This window comes from Mustela putorius, unplaced genomic scaffold (genome assembly GCF_011764305.1).
Source record: "Mustela putorius furo isolate JIRA1106 unplaced genomic scaffold, ASM1176430v1.1 tig00000228_pilon_pilon_pilon, whole genome shotgun sequence".
In the NCBI taxonomy this organism is placed as follows: Eukaryota; Metazoa; Chordata; class Mammalia; order Carnivora; family Mustelidae; genus Mustela; species Mustela putorius.
The window spans coordinates 4,809,714-4,825,696 of NW_025421322.1; the positions used below are offsets into that span (position 1 = coordinate 4,809,714).

The 15,983-nt window shown below is 38.0% G+C and overlaps 1 protein-coding gene across 7 annotated transcripts in view; it reads right to left on the reverse strand.

Moving 5' to 3' along the window:
• The window catches only part of RGS22 (regulator of G protein signaling 22), a 126,328-nt gene that overhangs the window by 54,245 nt on the left and 56,100 nt on the right, over positions 1-15,983 (reverse strand). For all 7 annotated transcript variants that reach the window (XR_006606128.1, XR_006606127.1, XR_001182211.2 and 4 more), the window contains 2 exons: positions 15,497-15,619; positions 14,403-14,504 (listed from right to left, as the gene is read on the reverse strand). Coding sequence is in view for 4 of the 7 variants with exons in the window: in XM_045077986.1 (XP_044933921.1) it covers positions 14,403-14,504; positions 15,497-15,619 (225 nt within the window). In the remaining 3 variants the exon portion in view is untranslated. The remainder of the gene's footprint in view (positions 1-14,402; positions 14,505-15,496; positions 15,620-15,983) is intronic.

Genomic DNA, 15,983 nt, shown 5'->3' on the forward strand with positions numbered 1-15,983 from the left:
ATCCCAGTAGGAGCTCAAAAACATTACTGAGGAGCTACGCCGAGAGGGAATAAATTGCAGATGGAGCTTTCCACAAATGGTTTTTCATGTGAAGGACCTTGGGGTTTTTCAATTAGGAATCTTCAAGATTCCTAAAGATTGCAACACCCTGATACTGAGAGGCAAACCACTGCAGAGATCACCACAAAATGGAGTTGCACACAAAAAGATAATGTGATGACAATCAATCTGAGAATTTCTGGCAATTACTCCGACTCTATTATAGAAGAACTCAGTGCAAAAGAGAATCTAATGGAAAAAAAAAATGCCGGTAGGATAGATAAAAGAATGAGACAAACTTGAATCATTTTGGACTGAATGAAAAATCAGAAGGGAAAACAGAACATGTTTAGAAAAGCCAAAAAACAAGCCACAAACTTAAGGGACAAAATATACCAGGCTTAAGAACAACTTGGAAAAAAAAAGAAGAAAAAAAAAGAATAACTTGGGCCATTGCTTCAGGTACTTTTTTTTTTTTTTTAAAGATTTTATTTATTTGTCAGAGAGAGAGAGAGGGAGAGCGAGCGAGCACAGGCAGACAGAATGGCAGGCAGAGACAGAGGAAGAAGCAGGCTCCCTGCCGAACAAGGAGCCCGATGTGGGACTCGATCCCAGGACGCTAGGATCATGACCCGAGCCGAAGGCAGCTGCTTAACCAACTGAGCCACCCAGGTGTCCCTGCTTCAGGTATTTTAAACATAACTGATTAATACGGAATGGAAGGAAGTAAACAATTACCCACAAAAAAGTTACTTCTATGTAGTTCAAGGCATACTAAGCAAAAAATAAGTATTTTATTTTGGTAATTTGGGGATTCATTTTAAAAAATCCTTTTAACTGACAAAAGCAAAATATGTGTTTAAACTAATGGAATCATTTCACCTCCAATAAAAATAATTTCTTTAAAGTCAGTGAACAAAGAATAATTCAATGAGAAAAGCATGACTATATTAACATTTTCAGGCTTAAGAAAAAAAACAACCCCCAAACCTGTCTCACAAGGAAGCTAATCCACACAAAGAAAGAAAGAGCAGCTGATCATGAAACCAGATCATTGAGGGATTACTTGACAATGAGAAAATCAACCATCAGACAAGTTGGATGTTTATGTCAGCCAGCCCATCCCCTTAGAAACAACGCTTAAATGTAGAGGTTGCTTACAGTCAAGTCAGGGAAATTAACTATGGCACCCATGAGTGTTCTCTCTGTGGGATCTATTAGACTAATCAGGTGCTCACAGGAGTGGACTTGCTCAGGAGAGCGCTTCTAGTGCAAGGTCAAGGTCAGCCTCTGCAACACTTCCCTTTCTGGATGCACTGTTGACTAATGCTTCCCCTTGACGGGAACATATTTTCTTTAAATGTCCCGGTGCCTTCATGTTAAGTCTTGCAGGCCTGTGAAACCATTCTCTAGACAATAGCTCCGTTTTATTTACTTACTGTTTTACACAGTGATTTCATAGTTTCAGTTTCAGGAAACAGGCTTATTTTTAAGTTCTTTGGGTGAGGTGGAAAGGGACAGGGAGACTTCACTGATGCTCCAGGGAAATCTCTTAAGAGCTTTTTTTTTTGTTTAAAGATTTTATTTATATATTTGAGAGAGAGAGAGTGTGTGTGTGTGTGTGTGTGCACAAGTGAGGAGGAGTAGGAGGGAAAGAATCTGAAGCAGACTCTGCACTGCTTCAGTGCATGGAGCCTGAGGTGGGGCTCAATCCCACGACTGATTTCAAGATCATGACCTGAGCCAAAAACAAGAGTCAGGCGCTTAACTGACTGAGCTACCCAGGCGCCCCAAGAACCCTTTTTTTTTTCTTTTAAGAATTAATTTATTTATTTGACAGAGAGAGAGAGATCACAAGTGGGCAAAGAGGCAGGCAGAGAGAGAGGGGGAAGCAGGTTCTGTGCTGAGAAGAGAGCCCAATGCAGGGCTTGATCCCAGGACCCTGAGATCATGACCTGAGCCAAAGGCAGAGGCTTAACCCCCTGAGCCACCCAGACGCCCCATCCAAGAGCTCTTCTTTAAAAGTAAACTTGGGCTATGGACACAGCATGCCTAGAAAAAGTCTTGATCATGGTTGAAGCTGGGTGATGATATTTTTATTTTTTTAATGTTTTTAAATAAAAACACTTGGCTGGCAGTCATATATAATCAAAGAATATCTATAATTAGGTTTATAATATGTTGCTAAGGATATAAATATGCCAATGAGTCCATTCAGTCATTTAATCAATATTATTAGAGCATCTTTTATATCCCGGCTCCAGTTTTGAAGACACGAGGTAAAAAAGGCAGTCTTCTTGGAGCTTACAATCCAGTGGGGGAAAATGTTAAGGGTGAAATTTGGTATTTTGGCATTTGGTGTCTATAAAGATATTACCCTGAAAGATTAAACAAGGTGATAAATAGACACTCCTTTTTCTAGAGACAATAAGAAAGCAAAGACTTAGAAGTTAAGAGTCTGGAGTCCACATATTTGGATCTAATCCCAAGTTCACTAATTGCTGAATGGATGGCCTTAAGAAAGTATTCGATTCCTACAAATGTCAGTTTCCTCATCTGTAAAATGGGGAAAATACCAACATCTGCTTGGTAAGATGGGAAGAATTAAATAAAACTAGCCTTCTAAAGTGACCACCAGAGAAGCCAAAAGATAGTAAACATTAAATAAATGTCAGGTAGGATGCTAATGATGATTTAGAGAACTTCATATGGTGACTTTTCCAGAAACAAGATTAAAAGTGGATCTTTGGAGATCCTTTTTTGGTTCATAATCCTATAATATTCAAAATCTGAACACTGAATGTAGATGGTTGGTATAAACATCAGGAACAGGAGAAATGAATGAATAACCATACACCAGAAAGTGAGCTATTATATGTGTTCTTCCTGAATTCACTAGCAAGCACGATAAAATGGGATGTAAGATGAGAACCCTGCTGATTCTGTGCTCAGTGGTTCATAGTGCTCACGATTCCAAGCCTGGCTGCTACTTGGGACACCATCTCTCTGGTAACAAAAATAAGCAATGTAATAAAGCCTGAATAATAAGTGCCCAGCACACAAGAAGCAGCCTAATTATAAAGACACTGCAACCTACCATAAAGCTATGAAGAAGTACAGGATTTTCCACATTTAATCACCATCCCAACCTCACCCCTCACCCATGCCCATTCATCTTTCAGGAAACACAGCGTGATTCTTAAGGCTGCTGCTATATAAAGAAATAATGAGCTCTGTTAGTGCACCTGAAAATACACCATCAGCCTAGACAGAGAGCACTTAGCTCATAGCACTTTAATGAAAATGTCAGGACCACCCTGAAGTATTTAAGTCCTGTAAATGCCAAGGAAGGAGAAGAGCTAAACAATTAAGGTCATGGATGACAGCAAGCAATGAAAAAAAAAAAAAAAAAAAACTAAGCTGATTATCAGAAAAAAAATTTGACACTGCCCCTCTTGTGCTATAAGTTTTTTTCAAAGGAATTTATGGTAACACCCAAGGATTTGGTTACCTAAAATTAGCTCAAACTGTGTCGAGAACCATTGTGAAGACAATGCAGAATTTATGGGGGAAAGAGCCACAATGTCTCCTCTTTCTCAATATTCCTAGTCTTTTCTGGAAAAGTGGGCAGAAGAAGAGTACCTTCTTGGACCTTGACAGAACTTGAGTAGCAACACCTGTGTGTGCTTTGTTCCCCAATGTGCTCCCATCATGGATCAGAGCCTGGTATATACCAGATGTTTGATAGATGTTTGTGAGAATGTCAGCATAAAAGTTTTCAAACTAGGGAAAATGTGCTTGTAAATGGTCATCTAACAGCTATCCTGCTTACATTGATTTTTTGCTTCCACACTAACAGGAGTAACAGCAAAGGAGTCAAACACAGACACACCTGTACGTAGGTAGGTAGGATTATGCTGCCCAATTTGGTCTGAACTTCATTTGGCTCCACACTATGTCTGAGATCACCTAATAGGAAACTAGAGTGATTTGGGCACAGAGAGAATGAGATGGATAGCAATAAATAATTGCTGAATGAATATATTGATGAATTCTGCATTATTATCACATCATAAACTTATGGCTTCCCTAAAAATAATAATGCATAATACAGGTCTTGATGACATTTACTGACTCAGATTTTGTGTTTTCTTTCTCTCTGGTGAAATTTTGTAAACCCAAGGGTAAGCCAATGGCAGTACTACAGACTAGGTAGATAGGAGTAGTCACTTAGACTGATATTATTTGCTAATATTATTAATATTATTTGCTATGGGATTTGCATCAAGTGATTTCTTTGTAAGAAAGTACACACATAGGAGCAACAGTCTCTCACAAAAGCATTAGGTCGGAATATTTCCAAGCTATCAAATTACTGAGGGATATGTCAGGAAAGAGACTTCCAAATGTCAAGATTTCATCTAGTTATGGTAAAAGATACTGCAAAGATTTGAGATTTAGTCTAAAGTTGTTGATCCAAATAAAACATGACATTATAACTTTTTGTTTGAAGTGTTGTCACCCAAAAGAGATTTATTTTGTATTGTTTCACGGGTGAGAATAAGACCAAAGCATGAAAGGTTTTGGCTCAAAAGTGAGAAAAAAAGGAAACCATTCTCTTCCTCCTATGGGTATTTGAGAAGAAGCCAATGATTATCTTTTAAAAAAAAATACCAAAAACACTAATTCAAAAAGATATACTCACCCCCATGTTAACCAGCATTACTTACCATTGTCAAGATATGAAAGCAACCTAAATGTTCATTGGTATATGAATGGATAAAGAAGATGTTTGGGGGGTGGGTGTGTGTATTACTCAGCCACAAAAAGAATGAGAACTTCCTCTTACAACAAAATGGGTGGAGTTAGAGGGAATTATGCTAAGTAAAATAAGTCACACAGATAAAGAGAACTCCCATATGATTTCCTTTGTATGTGGAATCTAAAAAACAAATGATCGAACAAACAAACACACTCTTAAATACAGAGAACAAACTGGTGGTTGCCAGAGGGAAGATGGGTGACGGGATGGGTGAAATAGATTAAAAAAAAAAAAAAGGTTAAGAGCTACAAACTTCCAGTTATAAAGAAGTCACAGAGAGGAAAAATATAACACAGGAAGTATAGTCAATAATATTGTAATAGCTTTGTAGGGTGACTGTACTTATCATGGCAAGTACTGAGTAATGTATAGAATTGTCAACTCACTCTGTTGTATACCTGAAACCAATATAACAATGTATGTAAATTATACCTCAATAACTTTGAAAAATGGGAAAAAAATAACCAACTGTTACCTGCTGGTGAAGAAAGAACTGATTTCCAGTTAAGAACTTAATCTTAACTTAAAACTTAACCCCAGTTAAGATGCTATTAATTTGGTTTTATTTTAAACATAATCGAAGTACTTCAGTAATTATTTCTCTCCCCACTAGAAAGTGAGCTCTTTAAGCCAAAAACTTTTTTTAGTATTTATTTATTTATTGAAGATTTTATTTATTTGACAGAAAGAGACAGAGAGAGAGGGAACACAACCAGGGGGAGTGGGAGAGGGAAAAACAGGCTCCTCACCATGCCACCCAGGAGCCCCTAAGCCAAGAACTTTGTCCCAACCATGTCCTTATTCATAGAACGTTGCCTGGCACATAGAAGCTCTCAGTGAATATTATTTAGTAAGTAACAATATTGCAAAAGATATTCTTTAAAGGTTGTGATTCTATGAATTGTATTTTTGAAAACTCAGTAAGTTCTAGTATTGATTGAATGAACTCCTAAACTATGAATTTAGGAGTTGCTGCTCTTCCATCCTGTTTGTTTTCAGAGCCCCAGGTTCCTCTGTTTCTTCCCCATTATCTAGGTAATGGAGAGAACCTTAGTATGGACTCTAATAATATTTATCTATTCCGTAGAGTGCTCTACAGTATACAGGCAAACCTCTCTTATTGCACTTCACTTAACTGTGCTTTGTGGATACTGCATTGTCTTTTCGAACTGCAGGTCTGTGGTGACCCAGCATGGAGCAAGTCTATTGGGACCATTTCTCCCAACAGCAGTTACTCGCTTTGTGCCTCTGTGTCATGTTTTGGTAATTCTCAAGATATTTCCAACTTTTTCATTATTATTATATTTGTTACGGTCATCTCTGATCAGAGACCCTTGATGATACTGTAATTATTTCGGAGTGATAGACCGTGCCCACATAACATCGCAAACTTAATCAATAAATGCTGTGTGTGTTCTGACAGCCCCATCACCCAGCCATTACCCCATCTCTCTCCCTGTTCTTAGGCCTCCCTGTTCCCTGAGACACACAATTAGAATTAGGTCAGTTAATAACCCTACGATGGCCTCTAAGTGTTAAGTAAAAGGAAGAGTCAATCAATGCAGCAAACTTCATTGCTGTTTTAAGAAACTGCCAAAGCTACCCCAACCTTCAGCAACCTCTACTCTGATCAATCAGCAGCCATCAATGTCAAAGCAAGACCCTCCACCAGCAAAGAGATTGACTTGCTGAAAGCTCAGATGATGGTTAGCATTTGTTCGCAATAAAGCATTTTTAATTAAGGCATATACATTGTTTTTTAGAAATAAGACTATTACATACTTAACAGACCACAGTGTAATGTAAACATAACTTGTATATGCACTGGGAAACAAAAAAAATTCACTGGACTCACTTTATTTAATTTTATTTTTTTAGAGAGAAAGAGTGTGTGCAAGTGGGAGGGGAGGGGTAGAGGGAGAGGGAGATAGAATCTTAAGCAGGCTCTACACCTAGCACAAAGTCCCAGTGCGGGGTTTGATCTCATGACCCTGAGATCATGTTCTAAACCAAATTCGGCCACTTAACCCCACTGAACCACCAGACACCCCTCATTTGACTCACTTTATTGTGATATTTGCTTTACTGCTGTGGTCTGGACCAAACCTGCCATATCTCCAGGTATGTCTGTATTACTACAAGATATTCCCACCTACATTGTCTTACGTAATCCTTACAGAAGTCCTGTGAAATAGGCACGAGAGCTTTGGTAGGGTAAAGGAGGCAAAGTGCAGCATTGAAATCAGTTCTGCATCTCAAGTTTGAGCTTAATTTTGTTTCTAGCTATGAAACTTCAGCAAGGTTAACATTTCAGAGATGCAGTTTCTTTTTATCTATAAAAAATAGGATAAAAATACCTGTATGATGACTGTGGGTATTAAATTGGAAAATACATGACTGCTTCCTTTTTGGGTATGCTGACAGGCTAGATTAGTTGAAAATCTTTTCTCTATAAAATACCTAAAAATACTGGATAAAGTATAACAAATATTCTTCTAAACATGTGGCTGGATAGGAAGGAAAACCAACATAAGGGCCAAAATTAAGGAATATACTAAAAATCAGGATGATAAGCATGAGCTGCCAAAGGGAGGACCAGGGGGCAAACTGGGATTAAGAACGTGGATTTTAAGAGTCACTGGGTACAGGAGACAAGGCCTTGGATCCTCACTAGGGTGGAAAAGTTATACTAAGAGCCATACATACCACAAGGTCTTTGAAGGGTCATACACAATGTGAAATGCAGAATGGAAAAAAAAAATGCACACATGGGTGTATCTCTATGTCTGTCTCTATCTCTGTCACTACCTACATCTACACTGACCAAACCTAGGAAACAAAATGGAAGCTTCCTTGTCCTGGCCTAGACTCCATGCAAAAGAATAAAAGAATAACTCCTGAGGATCTGTTATTGTAAATTTACCATCTCGTGAGTTTGTTTTTCAAGATTATACTTGGCAAATAAGGAAACTTCACAGTGAGAAATCAGCAATAAAAATGTGCCTAGGATAAGCACCATAGGTAAAAACCTCACTAAAGAGCTCATAATTCAGACTTCCAGTACCTACAAGAAGGAATCCAACATGTTCACAGAAATAATAAATAACAAAATTGGTTCTTCCAGGAACTACAAATTATAGAATTATTGGATGCTTAGCATCAGACTCTCAGTGTCTCCTAGTGCTCATGCCCTTTTGTAATTCTCTCCCTGTGTAGGCCTATAATGCAGGGCTTGCTTCTGAGCAACAGAACACAGTCATAGTCATGAGATATATGTGGTTTTGTGTATCTGGTTATGTTACACACAACGGTAATGCCTGTCTTGCTAAGAAACTCCTTTCCTTGCTGGTTTTGGAGAAGCGAGCTACCATGTTGTGATTTGCCACCATAGAGAGGGCCACGCTATATGGCACAGAGCTGTATAGCCTCTAGCTGACAGCCAGGGAGAAAATGAGTTCTCCTCAGGCCAGTGGCTGCAAGGACCCAGATGCTGCTGATAACCATGAAGCAGATCCTGCCCCTGTGGGGCTCCAGATGAGAAAGCATCCCTGACCAACTTCTTCTTAACTTACAGCCTTGCAGAAGATACAGCAAAGCTGTGCCCAGATTCCTTAACTGTATAAACTGTGAGATAACACATGCATATCATTTTAAGCCACAAGCTTACAGTAATACTCTCATGCCATGCAGAAATAGATAACTAAGACAGCTAGACTATAATATATGTTAAAATGCTTAAAGACATAAAGGAAAAAATTAAAAACTTAAAAAAAAAAGAGACGAAAACATCAAGAAGACTTGAAAAACAAGCAGAACATCTAATAATAATAAAAAAAATTCTTAAAATAATTGAACTCAATGGATGGGTTAAATAGCTGTTGAAAAGCTGTAAAAAGACAGAAAAATGGACACTGGGGAGGCTCAGTCAGTAAAGCGTCTGCCTTCAGCTCAGGCCATGATCCCAGAATCCTCAGATGGAACCCACATTGGACTTCCTGATCAGTGGAGAGTCTGTTTCTCCCTCTGCCCCTTACCTCACTTGTGCTCTCTCTCTCTCTCTCTCTCTCAAATTTTTTTAAAAATAAAAACGCAAAAGAGAGATTAAGAGAGATAGAGGATTGACAGTCTTGACCAGACAGGGAATCCCGAATGTGGCAAACACAGAAAAGAGAAGTAGAAAGACTGAAAGAAATAACAGCTAAGGACTTTCCAGAATTGATGCAAGACATGATTCTTCAGATTATAGAAGCCACTTAGACCCAAGAAAGATAATCATGATAAACACACTGACATGAAATATGGAACACTGAAGTCTAAGAGAAGATTAAAAATCAAATGAGGAGAAAAAGCAAAGGAGCAACAGGAGACTCTTCAAAAAGAGCAACAGAAACCCTAAGACCATAGAGTAGTATCTTCAAAGTGCTGAGAGAAAATCGTCAACCTAGAATGATATATTCAGCTATATGACCGATGAGAGAATTAAACTTTTGCAGACAAATAAAACCTGACTTTTACCACTAGTAGATCTTAATGGAAAACTTACTAAAAGATATTCTTCAGAAATGAAGCCCAAAGGAAGGAGTATGATGCAAAGGGCAATGGTAAGCATGAAATCAATGTATAAATAAACCTACACCAGCATCAAAGGTCTTAAAACAAAAGTGATGAAGGGCACCTGAGTGGGTCAGTCATTAAGCATCTGCCTTTGGCTCAGGTCATGATCCCAGGGTCCTAGGATTGAGCCCAACTTCGGACTCCCTGCTCAGCGGGAAACCTACTTCTCTCTCTCTTCCACTCCCCCTGCTTGTATTCCCTCTCTCACTGTCTCTCTCTGTCAAAGAAATAAATAAAATCTTAAAAAAAAAAAGTGATGATAGCTACTTGGTAGGTATATTTTAAAAAATTTAAATGCCATACAAAAATGATACATAAAATGGGCAAGGTGTGATGGAATTAAAGTGTTCTAAGATCTTTAGATTATTTGAAAGGATAAAGATAATGATTAATTGTAGACTTTGTTAACTTTGGTATGCATGTTAAAACTATAAAGGTGAAAACAGAAATAAGAAAATAAAATGTGGGGGCGCCTGGGTGGCTCAGTGGGTTAGGCCGCTGCCTTCGGCTCAGGTCATGATCTCAGGGTCCTGGGATCGAGTCCCGCATCGGGCTCTCTGCTCAGCAGGGAGCCTGCTTCCTCCTCTCTCTCTGCCTGCCTCTCTGCCTGCCTCTCTGCCTGCTTGTGATCTCTGTCTGTCAAATGAATAAATAAAATCTTTAAAAAAAGAAAGAAAATAAAATGTGAAGCATTATTACCACCCACATTTTATAAGACATGAAACTGAGGCTTACTAAACTGACTGACTTGACTAAGTTTACCCAGCTAACAACTAGCATAATAAGAGCATGTGATGTAAATTCATTTCTTTCCACTCCAAGTCTGTGATTTTTTATTCCTTCTATGTCATACACCCTCTGATCTAGGTGACACACATTCCTTTGAATAAGTCTAAAAATCTCACACTATTGCAAGAATATCTTTATATTGAATAACACTTTTTAGTAAAAATAAGCAAATCCTCTTATTCCTCATTTCCATTTCATTCTTACCTACCCTCTCCACTCATTAATTCCTACATACTCCAAATAATTTTTCTCCTGGGCTCTAATTTTTACTGTTTTTTTCCCTCTCTTCCTCTTTCCCACTTAAATATGCATGTGATTAATAACTGTCTGTACACATGTGTAAACATGTGCAATATTTATGATCATACTTGTTTTCTATTTTCAAAAAAATTCTCAACATATATGCTGTAGAGAGTGGTAAATTTTAAATGCATAGTTTTTGATGGAATGCATTTTGTTTGAAAGATTTCTACAAAGATGGAAGACGTCATAAAAGATAGTGCTACCCAGATCTGCTTCATTCTATTGTAGTGCTCTATCATTGAAGGGAGTATGTAGTATAAAAAAAAAAAAAAAAGCAGTAGGGGGCGCCTGGGTGGCTCAGTGGGTTAAAGACTCTGCCTTCGGCTCAGGCCATGATCTTAAGGTCCTGGGATTGAGCCCCGCATGGGGCTCTTTGCTCTCTGGGAGCTTGCTTCCTCCTCTCTCTCTGCCTGCTTAGGATCTGTCTGTCAAATAAATAGATAAATAAATAAATAAAAGGCAGTAGGACTATCTGTGGGAACAATCTAGGCTCCAAATCTTAGCAGTGGTTCATGCTCCCCTGGCAAACTCTTGTTAGAGTCAAAGACTTTACCTCTGCACTACAATAAGTGATTCCTTTTCTCCTTGCCAAGACCATTTCCATTGGCTTCTAACTGAACTATTCTATCTTGAAACCATGCAGTAAAATCTTCAGTATGTGCCCAAGATTTCAGTTCAAACTGATTCCCCATCTAGTCTGCCTACAGATACTTCTGCAATATTTTATGAATCAATAAAACTTCAAGGTATGTAATTTGCTTACTACGATACAGGAAAAACATGTAAGTCTCTTGGAACCAATTCTCAGTTTCCTACCATATAACTTGTCAGATGTGTAAAAACAATATAAAATCAAGTTGACAGTGACTTTAACATAGTGCTACCTGATTACATTCTGCATTAGCATTATTGATCCAAATATTTGTACTGTAAATATACTCTTGAAGAAGGCCATATGACATTTCTGTTATAAAGAAATGATTGAGAAACAAGACAGAGGATCATAGGGGAAGGGAGGGAAAATGAAACAAGATGAAACCAGAGAGGGAGACAAATCATAAGAGACTCTTATTCTCAGGAAACAAACTGAGGGTTTCTGTAGGGGATGGGGGCAGGGGGGAGTGGCTGGGTGATGGATATTGGGGAGGGTATGTACTATGGTGAATGCTAAGAATTGTATAAGACTGATGAATCACACAAACCATAAGTGACTCTTAATCTCACAAAACAAACTGAGGGTTGCTGGGGGGAGGGGGTTTGGGAGAAGGGGGTGGGATTATGGACATTGGGGAGGGTATGTGCTTTGGTGAGTGCTGTGAAGTGTGTAAACCTGGTGATTCACAGACCTGTACCCCTGGGGATAAAAATATATGTTTATAAAAAATAAAAAAATTAAAAAAAAAAAAAGACTGATGAATCACAGAACCGTACTCCTGAAACAAATAATATATTATAGGTTAATAAAAAGAAAAGAAATGAATGCCATTTCATACTGTGAAACAAATCTAGAGGATTATGGTATTAAAGGTGATTCTTATATCTAGAGGCACAGAAATCTTGGATAATTAAAACCTAAACTAATCTAGACAACTTGCTCCATTAACCAAAAAATAAAGTAACCATAGAAGTAAAAAGCAAACAAGCCAAAAAAGAAAAAAATCACATGACTTGCTCCTTCAGTTTCCTGCTATTCACCTGAAGGCAACTTTCTCCATTGTTTCCCTCCTTCCACTTGCTGCGACTCCCCAAAAGATAACCTAGGGAAGAATAAGTGAATTCATAGGGTATTTATATTTCTCTGTCTGGCTTATCTCACTTAGCATAACACCCTCTAGGGTCCGTTCTTATAGGTGGAATCTAAAAAACAAAATGAACAAACGACAAGAAAACAGATTCTTAAATACAAACACAAATTGGTAGTTGCTGAAGGGAGGGGAATGGGAGATGAATAAAATAGATAAAGGCAAGTAAGACATACAAACTTCCAGTTATAAGTCATGGAGAGGAAAAGCATAGCATCAGTAATAGAGTCAGTAATGTAATAACGTTGTTTGGTGACGGATGTGACTATACTTGAAATAATGAGCACTGAGTAATGTACAAAATTGTTGAATCACTATGTTGCACACCTGAAATGAACCTAACATGGTATGCTAATTATACTTCTATTTAAAAAAAAATGTCTAGAAGATAATCTAGAGGAGGATAAAAAGCTTACAGACCTTGATGATCCCCCAAAAGAATAATCCATCTCAGAATAAACAAAATCTGCCTGTATCCTGTTTCACAATACTTCTACAGCATGTAGAATAAGATCATCACTGAGACCTATTAAGTCTACCAAACTTAAATAGAATTTCCACTTTTACAAGTGCATGGAAATATGGTGACTACAACAACAACAGAGAACTCACTTGACAGAGCAGCTGAAGATGTTTGGAGGAGTGGGCTTTGCAGTAGTGAAAACATAATAAATAACAGGTGGTACTTTTCCAGACAGGAGCAATATGTGAGGGGGAGGAGGAGCGGTAGAGACCCACAGGTCAAGGATGAACAAGCAAAAGAGCCCCATGTGTGGTCTCAAAAAATGGCACTGGCAAATTAGGGCTAAAACTTCATGACGGCATCGAGCCAGATCTGGGCTGGGTAGCTGCTGAAACCCTTGTTCTCATAGTAAAAGTACAAAGCTCTGTCAGCTGATTTACAACACCAGAGTCTGGGTGGTGGAAGTAACAACAAACATCCAGCAGCAGCACTCTCTGAGAGCCTGAATAAGAGCGTAAGGTAAAACACGATAGGACAAAACTATCTCTGCATCATCTGGGGAGAGGGTCTCCTGAATGGGGTTATTCCAGCTAGAACCACTTATGTGGTCAACAGATACAGAAGTGATTAGCGGTTTCCTAGGCTTGAAGACTTCCTTCCATAAGATATCCTAAGACCCTGGGGTCCCAGGGTGGCTCAGTCAGTAAAGTGTCTGCCCTGGGATCAGGTCATGATGGTCCATGTTGGGCTCCCTGCTCAGCAAGAAGTCTGCTTTTGTCTCTCCTGCCCACCACCCTGCTCATGTTCTCTCTCTCTCTCTGTCTCTCTTTCTCAAGTAAATAAATAAAATCTTTGGTGGGGGGAAGATAATTAAGATCCTAAGAACAAAAAAACTGAAAAGATTAAGTCAGACTGAGTCATAATTCTATTCTTTTTCCTTCTTCCCCCTCAAAAGAGGCCACGGCTCTGTCTCCCTTTGCAGAGAATCTTCCTCTGTTCTGCTTCAGGGTGATCTTGAGATGTTCTTTCCTCTACCTCTCGGTCTCTGTCTTACATAGTGTGTAGTACAGAAGCACAGGGGATGACATGGAGCCTACAGAACACAGTCAACATTCTTCCCCCACTTCGAGGTCACCAGGCTGAGGATGTCCAACAGCTGATTTCCACAGTAAGCTCAGAGAATAGCTCTGGTCTATGCATCTGCTCCCCGTCACTTCAGTGACTTGTGGCAAGTTCTCTCTCAGGGTCCTCTTTTTAAAAAAATCACTCACAACCAAACCAAAAAGACATAAATTACAAAAAATATGGGATGTCCTTTATTGGCAGAACAAGTAATTGTCAGCAAAGAGAAAATAAAGCGAACCAAATAAAACAAATAAAATGGAAACCCACAAATCAGATTATAAAATAATATTCTACTGACATTTAATGAAGCAATCCCATGACAACAGTTTAACTGCTGCCTTTTTGCCTGTAGTCCCAGATTTCTTTTGTTTGGAGCTGGACACAAATTTTTCATTTCTTTGTGTACTTAGAGCCGCACATTGAACCCTAATTAGTTACTACTTACTTGGGCTTGTTTGCATACTTTAAAAGGGTGAAGTGTTTCTCCATAGAAAAGCTGATGATAAGCCTGTAGGTCAAACCAAAAGTACACACAGTTCTTCCACAACTGTAGATAGAGAAAAATATATAAATCATTACCACCCAATTATTAAAGCTCTAATTTCAAATATAAATAAATTTTTTAGCTTCTTGGTGTTACCATAAATCAGGTTCAATTTAAGATGGTCTTATCTTCTATTACAAACTGGCAATATAGAAAATATTATTGGTATTGTCACTAAAATACTGTATTTTTGCATGTATGTCTCTTATGTAATTAGCCATTAAAACAGAAAGCAATCTAGTTAAAAAGAGTAATCACATATTTCTGGCATGAAACCAAAATCTGGAGGTATTTTGATATATATGGACAAATATATATCATACTAAAACCAAACACCACTCTAATAATTGAGCTAGTGAAATATTTTACATTTAAGCAAAATGAGAAGAAAACAAAACTGGCAATGGGTTTTATTAATTAATGCACTATCCATTGCAACTTCTAATCGTAAGAGCTATTAAAAATGAAAATTAAAGGATTCATAGAAATCAACTCTGAATTTAATATATATTACATGGAAACAAAAACTCATGAGAATAAAATATTGTTAACAATGCAAGTCAAGGAGCTCCTGGGTGGCTTAGTTAAGTGTCCAACTCGATTTTAGCTCAGGTGATGGTCTCTGGGTCCTGGGATCAAGCCCATGTCTGGCTCTATGCTCATTGAGGAGTCTGCTTCAGGATTCTCTCCCTCCCTTTCCTTCCTCTGCCCCTCCCCTCTGCCGGCACACTCTTTCTCGCTCTATAAAATAAATAAGTCTCTAAAAAAATAATGTAAGTTAATCCTTTAATTTTCTTTGTAATTCTAGTAGGATAGTGAACCAAGAGAATTACAATAGAGATGTTCATATTTTCACTAAATATTTAGCATAAAATTTCTTACCAGAAGATACAGGAATTTTAATATCAAATGTAATTATTTGAGCACTGAATTCCTTCAATTTTTCTTACTTTAAAATGAAGTAAAGGCATAAAATTAAAATCATGATCTTCTACCTTGTTTCCTGAATGCTCACAGAATTTAGTAAAGAAGAATCCAGCTCTATTTTCTACATACAAAGATTGCAACAAATTTTCCATGTCAAAGCCTCCCAAGGCACCATCAGCCATGGCTTTAACCTAGATAACAAAACAGAAGTCCATGATCCATCCAGAAACATGATGATTTTTTAATGACACTGTACAACACGGTTTCATAAATTATGCCAGGCTATCATTTTCCTGCTGGACTCTAAAATTTTTTTGTACCATATAACTAATTAATGCAGTATGTTTGCATATGACTATCATTTAAGAGTCATTTATGGAGCCAACTATCGCAACAGACTGCCTTCTATTATAAACCAATCTAATTTCAAACTTAATGTTAGGGTAACTTCTCAACCTCTATTATTTTCACATTTCAGGCATAGCGAAACCATTTTAGAAGTCTTCCAGATCTCTGTTGGTGGCCTCGTTCCTACATATTTACTGTTATGTTAGC